The sequence below is a fragment of the Silene latifolia genome, chromosome Y (assembly GCF_048544455.1).
Source record: "Silene latifolia isolate original U9 population chromosome Y, ASM4854445v1, whole genome shotgun sequence".
Lineage (NCBI taxonomy): Eukaryota > Viridiplantae > Streptophyta > Magnoliopsida > Caryophyllales > Caryophyllaceae > Silene > Silene latifolia.
This window is the reverse complement of record NC_133538.1, coordinates 461,803,421-461,812,917: the sequence shown is the minus strand read 5'-3', so window position 1 is coordinate 461,812,917 and position 9,497 is coordinate 461,803,421. Positions and strand designations below refer to the sequence as shown.

The 9,497-nt window shown below is 39.2% G+C and overlaps 1 protein-coding gene across 1 annotated transcript; it reads left to right on the top strand.

Moving 5' to 3' along the window:
• Positions 1 to 220: 220 nt before the first annotated feature.
• LOC141633458 (asparagine synthetase [glutamine-hydrolyzing]-like) lies at positions 221 to 5,937 on the top strand. Its single transcript, XM_074445924.1, has 12 exons — positions 221 to 415; positions 1,934 to 2,072; positions 2,212 to 2,307; positions 2,718 to 2,859; positions 2,953 to 3,143; positions 3,497 to 3,739; positions 3,882 to 4,103; positions 4,246 to 4,380; positions 4,468 to 4,548; positions 4,691 to 4,777; positions 5,170 to 5,277; positions 5,392 to 5,937. Exons 1-12 carry the CDS (start codon positions 336 to 338, stop codon positions 5,611 to 5,613), a joined length of 1,746 nt encoding a protein of 581 aa, XP_074302025.1. The 5' UTR covers positions 221 to 335; the 3' UTR covers positions 5,614 to 5,937.
• Positions 5,938 to 9,497: the final 3,560 nt, after the last annotated feature.

Below are 9,497 nucleotides of genomic sequence, written 5' to 3'. Positions count from 1 at the left end.
GACACGAGGGTGATAAAATCACCCTCTTAGACCGACACAAAGCGTTACTATCAATGTATGATAAACAATATGTGAATACGTCCCAAGTTCGAACCCCAATCCCCTAATAATATGATGAATAATAAACCGAAGTGAGTTTGAATTGAAAACTTTAATCCAAAAATAAATAAATCAGAATCAGAAACCCAAAAAATACGTGGTGTTTGCCCTTATTAATCGTTGCACCTCTTGCTTAGATTTCCTACGCCACCAATTTTATCTACTTTCTCTTTCTTCTTGACATAATTATAAGCTAAATTTCAAAATTAAGAAATACTTTTTTTACATCCAAAAAAATGTGTGGAATACTAGCTGTTCTTGGTTGTTCTGATGTTTCTCAGGCTAAACGCACCCGTGTTCTTGAGCTTTCTCGCAGGTAATTCATATATACACATATCTTGTTACTTCTGTTATGTTAGGGGGTGTTTGGTTCGCGCGTGGGTATGGGTTTGGAATCAGGAATCATACCCGGGTGGTAAGGGTTTGGAACTTGATTCCCCATATCATGTGTTTGTTTCAATTTTGGGTGGAATGAGATCGAACTTCATGAAAGTTGAAAAATCTAAAATACAACATTAAAAATATTTATTTTTGATACTAAAAAATCATGAAAATGAAGAGTTGATTAAATAAATGAAAAAAAAATCATTTAAAATGTACCATTTAAGTTTTTTTCATGTTTTTTTGGTTTTTTACTTGATACCCATGGGTATCAATCTCATACCCACCTCCCTCCTTGGGTATGAGAAACCCATACCTCATGGGTTTGAGGTATGGGTATGAAACCTCTATTTTTGCCAAACAAACACTTGGTATGGGTTTGGCTCATTCCAAACCCATACCTCATACCTTTATGAGTTGAACCAAACACCCCCTTAATGTTAATTTTCTATTTGAATCTTTGAGCGGAGATGTCTTAGGCTACAGGTTAAAATGGACCTGTTATGGACCATAATCCAGAAGTTCTTTAGGTGTTTTATCTCGTTGCTGGGTGTTCGCTTATGCTAGCTACTCAGCTTAGAGGTTAAAATGGAACTATTACGGATCGTAATCAGTAGGTACTCTAGGATGTTCTATGTCATTGCTTAGGGCGTGTTCGCTTATGCTAGCTACAATGTTTTAGCCTAGAGGTTAAAATAGACCTATTATGAACCGTAATCCGTAGGTAGGGTTTTTAATTTTATTACTTAGGGGGCGTTCACTTATCTAGATACATATCTTAGTCTAGAGGTTACCTATTTTAGACCGTAATCTCTAGGTACTCTAGGGTGTTTTATTTCATTGCTTAGAGGGTGTTGGCTTATGCTGGCTATGGTCTCTTAGCCTAGAGATTAAAATGGATTTGGACCGTAATCTGGAGGTATCTTCTAGGGTGTTGATTTCGTTTCTTAGGGGGTGTTCGTTTGTACTAGCTATGACGTCTTACCCTAGAGGTACTTATGACATGTGATCGAATCTGGTCACCATAATTTTTACCTTTGTGACTCCCGTTATGACATGTGACACAACCCGTTGCCATATTTAACCAACATGCAAACCTGCATGCCGTATTTGCTCGATCTAGACCCGGTCCGACAAATTTTATATGTTTCTCGACTCCGATCTCATTCATCTCAACCCACCCGACCCGTTTAATTGTTGTGCGGAAGCGTGAATACCTCGTGTTGGGCCTCTGCTGCATCTGTGTCCACAATTCATAATAGTACGATATTGTCCGCTTTGGGCTAAGCCCTCACGGATTTACTCTTGGGCTCCTTCCCAAAAGGCCTCGTACTATTATATTTTCTGGACACTTATAAAGATGATCTTCCATCTTTATTCTACCGATGTGGGACAAGGGTTTGCACCCTAACATTAATGATTGTTGTTTGATAACATGATTGATTTGTTGAAGATTAAAGCATCGGGGACCAGATTGGAGTGGAATATACCAAAATGGAGATTGTTACTTATCTCACCAACGTCTCGCCATTGTCGACCCTGCTTCTGGTGATCAACCTCTCTACAATGAGAATCAAACTATTGTTGTTACCGTAAGTGTCTTTCGTCCGTCCGAATCATTTGTTTACGTTTGATTAAAATGTCAGTACGGAATTAACATAACCAACGAATAAAGAATAAAGAATTTCGAATTTCCTTTTATCATAATTTGTGGGTATTTATGATGAGCAGGTTAATGGTGAAATCTATAATCATGAGGAAATAAGGAAGTCTCTTCCCGATCACAAGTTCGGTACTGGAAGTGATTGTGAGGTTATTGCCCATTTGGTGAGTTTTTTTCTCTTCTGATAATTATTGTGTAATACCGTACAATGTTTCTACTGTTAATGTTTAACCAACTAAAAGGCCGTTTTATGTCAAATGGTTCTGTAACTTTTATCTAGATTCTAGACTATTTTTGGCATTAGTTTCATCTGTAGGAAGGTAGGATTGGAAGCAGCCACGGAACAGAGCTAGCTGCTGTTAGGGAATGTAGGATTATTCAATCTTTTCGTTCACTTGAAAATCGCTTAATACTAGTGAAATTCAAGCGACAACGCTGAGTTATGATCATAGAATTCTAGCATAAGGGATACTATAACAACTTGATTAATTGATTGCCTAGAGATGGCGTAACAAATGGTGATTGCTTCTCTAAACAAGTACTCCGTTTTTATCTTATATTCGCCTTTCATTAGTATGAGGAGCATGGAGAAAATTTCATTGACATGTTGGATGGAGTGTTCTCGTTTGTGTTGTTGGATACTCGGGACAACAGCTTCATTGCTGCTCGTGATGCTATTGGCATTGCGTCCCTGTACATTGGTTGGGGCCTTGATGGTATGTAATTCATATCATATACTCTTGTTTACTATCGTCATCATTATTTCTCCATCCTACATTTGAGTTAAAATCATCTTTGCCCATATCCAGGATCAGTTTGGATTTCATCAGAGATGAAAGGCTTGCATGATGACTGTGAACATTTTGAATGTTTTCCTCCTGGTCATTTCTACTCGAGTAAAACTAGCAGTCTTTGTCGCTGGTATAACCCTCCTTGGTTCTCCGAGGCTATACCAACAAATCCACATGAGCCCCTTGTCCTACGCCGTGCCTTTGAAGATGTAAGTTGCATTTTCTTTTGGCTAATAATTCTTCCTAAACCTTGAAAACTTGCCCTGTCTCCTAACGCCTTTTCTGAGACTAGCTTATTTGTTACTCCGTACAAATTTGATCTAGGTAACTCTGTCTCAGGACTCTCAGCTAAAAATGTCGGAGTGCTGGCGTAACTATTATGTGAATTTTTTCCATATTTATAGCGTAAAATGGAGTGTGGAAGTACTGTGTCGTGTAATTCGTGTTGGAGCGTCTGTCATGCGTATGCAGCCAAAGTGTTAAGTGTCGGTTTTGATGTCGTTTCTAACAACAAACCTAGCTTTTGCTGATTTGGTTTCATAGAGGGAGTGTACGAATGCAGGCAGTTGTGAAGAGACTAATGTCTGATGTTCCCTTTGGTGTTCTTCTATCGGGAGGTTTGGATTCATCGCTAGTTGCATCAATTACATCGCGTCACTTGGCAGAGACAAAGGCTGGAAGAACTTGGGGAGCACATCTCCTTTCCTTCTGTGTGGGGCTTGAGGGATCACCTGATCTCAAGGCTGCCAAAGAGGTAGCCGATCATCTGGGTACTATGCACCACGAATTCCACTTTACAGTTCAGGTAAAACGTCTCACTAAATAATCCGTGTATTCCAATTCCCCTTACCGAGCCATATTTGATGATTAGTGATATTCTAGTTTGTAATTGACATATACTCCGTAATAGCTACTTCATGCGGAAATACTAAGTGGTTGACATGTAGGAGGGCATTGATGCTATTGAGGATGTCATTTTCCACACCGAGACTTATGATGTAACTACCATCAGAGCCAGCACACCTATGTTCCTTATGTCGCGCAAAATCAAGTCACTTGGAGTCAAGATGGTTCTCTCGGGAGAAGGTGCGGATGAAATTTTTGGTGGATATCTTTACTTCCACAAGGCACCTAGTAAGGAAGAGTTTCACGTAGAAACTTGTCACAAGGTAGTAATTAGAAAGTACATCCGCTGTTCCTTTGGTGCCGCTTCTTGTTAGTCACGGGCTTTTTAGCCTAAATGAAGTCATTATCGAACAAAATTCAATTGACTGCTAATGTTTTTGAGGACCTTTATTTACGGTGTTGCAGCTCAAGGCCCTGCACATGTATGACTGCTTAAGAGCGAACAAGGCGACTTCTGCTTGGGGTCTGGAAGCTCGGGTGCCCTTCTTGGATAAAGAGTTTATCAATGTTGCCATGTCCATTGATCCTGAATGGAAGATGGTACGGATATTAGAGTCACATATAATCTCGACATTATGAATGGGGTTTATTTCAAATTTTGACAATATTTTCTTTTGGGCATTTCAGATAAAACCCGAAGAAGGACGTATAGAGAAATGGATTCTCAGGCGAGCATTTGATGACGAGGAACGCCCTTACCTGCCAAAGGTATTTCAATCCACCACATAACCGCTTAGTCTCTTTTAATCTTGAAAATCTCAATTTTTGATTCTCTTAAAGTCTCAAGTAACATAGCCGGCATGAAAGTCTCAACTGATCTTGAATTCTCTATTGGTGATTCTTTGAGCAGCACATTCTTTACAGGCAAAAGGAGCAATTCAGTGATGGTGTTGGTTATAGTTGGATTGACGGTATCAAAGCCCATGCCGAACAACGGGTATCTTCCCAAACTACACGTTTTTCTATCTTTTTCCCCAATGAGTAGTTTAAATTAGGCTTAAAGTCCAAAATTACATCATGTAGTAACAACAGCACCGGAAAATAATTCAGGAATCATCTTTGGCACATTAACCATTGTTTGGATGTAGGGATTTCGTTGGGAGGAAAGTGATAAATCTCCCTAGTTTGCTTAACAAAACTAGGTCCCTTCCCCTTTTGTCCCCACCTTTTCCCACCAAATCTCTCCCTACAAACAAAGAGCACCCCACTATCGTATAGTCCAATCCCTTTCATTGTGTGTCGACACAAAACTCCTTCTGACAAGGCAGGACTCAGAACTTCGAAGTTTGTCAGTAACATAGCCTTCAATAATAGCGTAATCGGGTGCAGGTGACTGATAAAATGATGCAGAAAGCAGAACACATATTCCCACATAATACCCCAAAAACAAAGGAAGCCTACTACTATAGGATGGTCTTTGAGAAGTTCTTTCCTCAGGTAACCATTATCTCCGATTGAGCAATCATATCCTGTCCATCTTCAGTCGTACAATACTTATACTATACTGGACAATATTCACAATAGGCGAACACATTATCCTTCTTCTTGCAGAACTCTGCTAAGCTGACTGTTCCTGGAGGCCCTACTGTAGCGTGCAGCTCAGCCAAGGCGGTTGAATGGGACCAAGCATGGTCGAAGAATCTTGATCCCTCCGGTAGGGCTGCTTGTGGGATCCACAACTCCGCTTATCAGCAGCGACATGCCATCAGCTCAAAGACAATCCCTGCTAAAATCATCGACGATATGCCTTGGATGATTGCCAGCACCAGTTAACACTAAATACTTGACTATATAATAGGGTTTGACATCCCCATTAATAGAAGTTTCACATAGTTTTTATATATTTATTCTAGAGTCCTATTAGCCTATTAGGTTTAGTTGTTTACGAATTTTTTTCTAAAATAGGGGTTTAAAACCAAAGAAATTAACAAAATAAGCCTTTGTTGAAACTTATTACTCAAAATGTGTCCGCGTCACACCCGAAGCTAGGCTCGTATTCAAGTCGCTATCCCGCTAAGCAACTATATCTCGCGTGACATGAAAATACTTACTTCCCCTCGAAACCACTATACGAAATGCAATGTTTTGATTGTAAACGCGCACGGAAATGTACATATTTTAAATGCTAATGCAGCACTTCGGATAAAAATAACATGTATATTTCTATTCTTTAATTAAACGTATTGTATCACTTGGCATAGTGGTCAGGAGTCAGTAACTCTCCTATAGGACCGTCCTATAACATAAGACGGGCCCAATTGAAGAGTTAGCCCAACAAAAAATCAAAACTAATTAAAATACTGCTAGAAACCTCTTTATGCTCTGTTTGGCAAAACTACCGAAAAAGGAATTTAAAACAAGAAGAGAAATTAAAACCGAAAAGTTAATCGAAACACGAAAAAGGAATCGATAAGGTAGTGAAAATTATGAGTGATAAGGAATCGATTATATAAAAATGTGTTTGACAAACTAGCTGAAAAGATAGCTGATTTTGGTAAAATGACGTAAAAGTATATGAAAATTATTTAATATTATAAAATAAAGGGGTAAAAAATGGAAAATAAGTCATTTCAGGTACCTTATTTGACCAAATAAGTTACTTGCCAAACACTTGCAAAAAAATCAGGTAGCTGAAATTTTGGTCAAATAAGCTACTTTAGTCAAATAAGCTACCTGAAGTGTCGTGCCAAACGGAGCCTTAGTATCCTAATCTTAGACAAAAGCTATGATAAACCACACGCTTCCCATCACCTCTGCAATCCAGTTTTCTATCACGGCGATCCCCTCCGCAACATTGTCATCCATAGGCTGATAGGCCATCGCCGACGAGAACAACACCTTCTACCCACCGGTCAATTGCACAAAACGAAGAAGTATGCTGATGGTAGAATCGACATCCATAGGCTGATAGGCCATCGCCGACGAGAACAACACCTTCTACCCACCGGTCAATTGCACAAAACGAAGAAGTATGCTGATGGTAGAATCGACGTTTCTCACAAAAACTCAATAACCAGGTTTGGAATTTAATTTTGAAACTCCATATTTTAAGATTAAAATTCAGCATTCCAAGCTTTAACTTGAAATATTTTTGATTTTATGTTGAAAACAAAGAACTTTAAGTTGAAAACAAAGAACTTTAAGTTAAAAATTGAGTTTTGATTTAGAGTTTAATCTTTAAAACTCATAATTTTAACTTGATAATTTCATATAATTATCATGAAAACTTAGTCTTTTTAAGTCTTTAGTTACTTTTACTTTATTGTTGTAAAAAAAATGGTTTTAGTGTAATAACGATCGGTTTTAGTTTGGTAACTGAAGTAAAAAATTTATGGTCTTCACATAAATACTTGCTGGGAGGAATAGAGAGCGTAGTTGTCGATTGACGCTACGGTGGAGGTCGTAATTTCTAGCCCGGCCATATGAATTGGGTTAAGGTGGAAAATGAAGGATTGTTGGCAGTGGTGGCTTTGGGTGGAATTATGGTACTAGTCAGCTAAGTCAGGGATGAAGATGTGGGAGGAGGGAGAGGACAGTTACCTTAAGCAGTCGGTTTTGTAATTTTATTTTTTTTAAAGATCAATTTGTTTTTTTTTGGTACATTTAATTTGTTTCTTTTGGGCCTTTTAGTTAATGGGTTGGGCTCATACTATGAGACTGTCTTATATAACAATTTGTATACTAATATCTCATTGCCCAAGGTTCGATTCTGCCAAGGTCATTTTTTTTGTGGTTAAAATACCATAGCTGGGCTCAAATCGCTTGCCCACTGAGCGACTTGGGCTCAACACGCTGACCCCCAATGCGACTTGGGCTGAAATTTCAAACAGCTATATTTTCATGTCACGCGAGATATAAAGTCGCTTAGCGGGAAAGCGACTTAAATACGAGCCTACCTTCGGGTGTGACGTGGATCCATTTTGGGTAATAAGTTTCAACAAAGGTCTATTTTGTTAATTTCTTTGATTTTAAACCCTATTTTAGAAAAAAAAAAAACTCGTTGTTTACCCCGTTTTTTTTTTTTTTTGACAACAGTGTACTATTTTTATAGACTTCATAATATCCGAGTACATACAAACACGTTACATAACAAAGCGGGGGCTAGTATAGACCCCCGAAGTAGAGGAAACACAACTACCGTAACTACTATTACAAACAGAATTTAACAAAACACAAAGACGACGCTTTTTAAACGGGGGGTGGAAAAGGCAATCAAATTGGATTGAGTCTTCGTCTTTCCTCTTAGAACACGCAACCTTCTCCGTAGCTGCAAACCTGCAAAAAACAGATGAAGCTCTAAACGTCAGCATTGACTTACCCTTTATCTTAGGTCGAACCAAGCTCGAACATTGTCGGTTAAAAGTCTTAGCCTGAAATCGGCTACAGACACTCCTTGAATGCGTCTTCATGGCCGTGAAAACAAACATACTATGACATGGCAAGGGGGTAGAAATGACATTCCCTGGCAGGTCCAAAATGGCGCCTTCAACCTGTGAAACTTCGCTAACCACACTAATTCGATCTAAACTTCCCACGGTAGACAAACGAGGTCTCTTAACCTCATGATGATCAGAATCTTCATCATCAAAATGAATCAGATTGTTGTTGCTTGCTGGACCAACGTCCATATTTGAATAAGGATTTATGGGCAAAGGAGAAAAAGAGGGAACTACTGCTTCCCGTGAAGGGTCTTCATGGGGAGTTCCCATCGAGATAGAAGATTTAGTGATGAGGGGCCGAACAGTTATGAAAGCCCCAGATTTGGGATTGAAAAATTGCAGATTCCTCCCAAGTTTCAAGGTCTCGTAATCCTTGACTGATAGATACAAATTTTTGTGGGTTTGTTTTTTGTTGGTGAAACTGTATTTGGAAGTTCCCGGGGCAAGGGAGACAGAGGCGTTACTATCACATTCAACTGACTTGGGGGGGTAAGGCTCAGTAACGGTGGTGGAATCCATAATCACGTCAGAACTCTCGCAACCAACATTTTGCACACAGCTTATATCATTTTCCAACAACTCCAAATTACAACCAGAAGCATCAGTCACAACATTATCATGCTCAATCTTGTTGTCCATATCGACAACATGTAAAGGTTTCTTACCTTTCCTATCTCTGCCAATAGGATCAAAAGGATAAGCAACTCGTTTCCCATTGGGATTCACAAGTAGGCAGTCAGTCACAGAGCTAAGTTCACGAGCAACGTCCTTATTTTTCGGGTCAAGTTTCAAGGCATGCTCTAAATCATGTATGGCCTCCGCAAGGAGATCCAATTTCTTCAAGGCAAAGCCTCTACGATACAAGGCTTTCACATTGCAGGGATCATAGTTTAAGACAAAATTACAAAAACCTCGTGCCTCATTATAGTGAGTGAGTTTCAACTCCGAAGCCGCTAAATTAAGGACAAGAGATAAGGCAAGCGAAGCTGCCACAGGTTGATCTTCTGTGGGTGGAAAAGCTAGAAAGCAGCACAATTCAAGAGCTAATTTATAGAGACTACCAGCAAGGGAAAATTTACCGTCTTTGAAAAGAGAATTACCGCGATCTTTTATAATATGGATAGTGTAAAACGAAGGCTCCCCCAAACTCATAATCCAGTGAACCAAGTCACCATCATCAACAGCATTATCATCACAACCCAATAATTCACCAAGATT

What these genes read in the sequence shown, in the direction of transcription:
- LOC141633458 (XM_074445924.1), top strand. Translation starts at nt 336, where the DNA reads ATGTGTGGAATACTAGCTGTTCTTGGTTGTTCTGATGTTTCTCAGGCT. An exon ending in GTTCTTGAGCTTTCTCGCAG is followed by an intron (nt 416 to 1,933) that starts GTAATTCATATA and finishes GATTTGTTGAAG; the next exon opens with ATTAAAGCATCGGGGACCAG. An exon ending in CATTGGTTGGGGCCTTGATG is followed by an intron (nt 2,860 to 2,952) that starts GTATGTAATTCA and finishes GCCCATATCCAG; the next exon opens with GATCAGTTTGGATTTCATCA.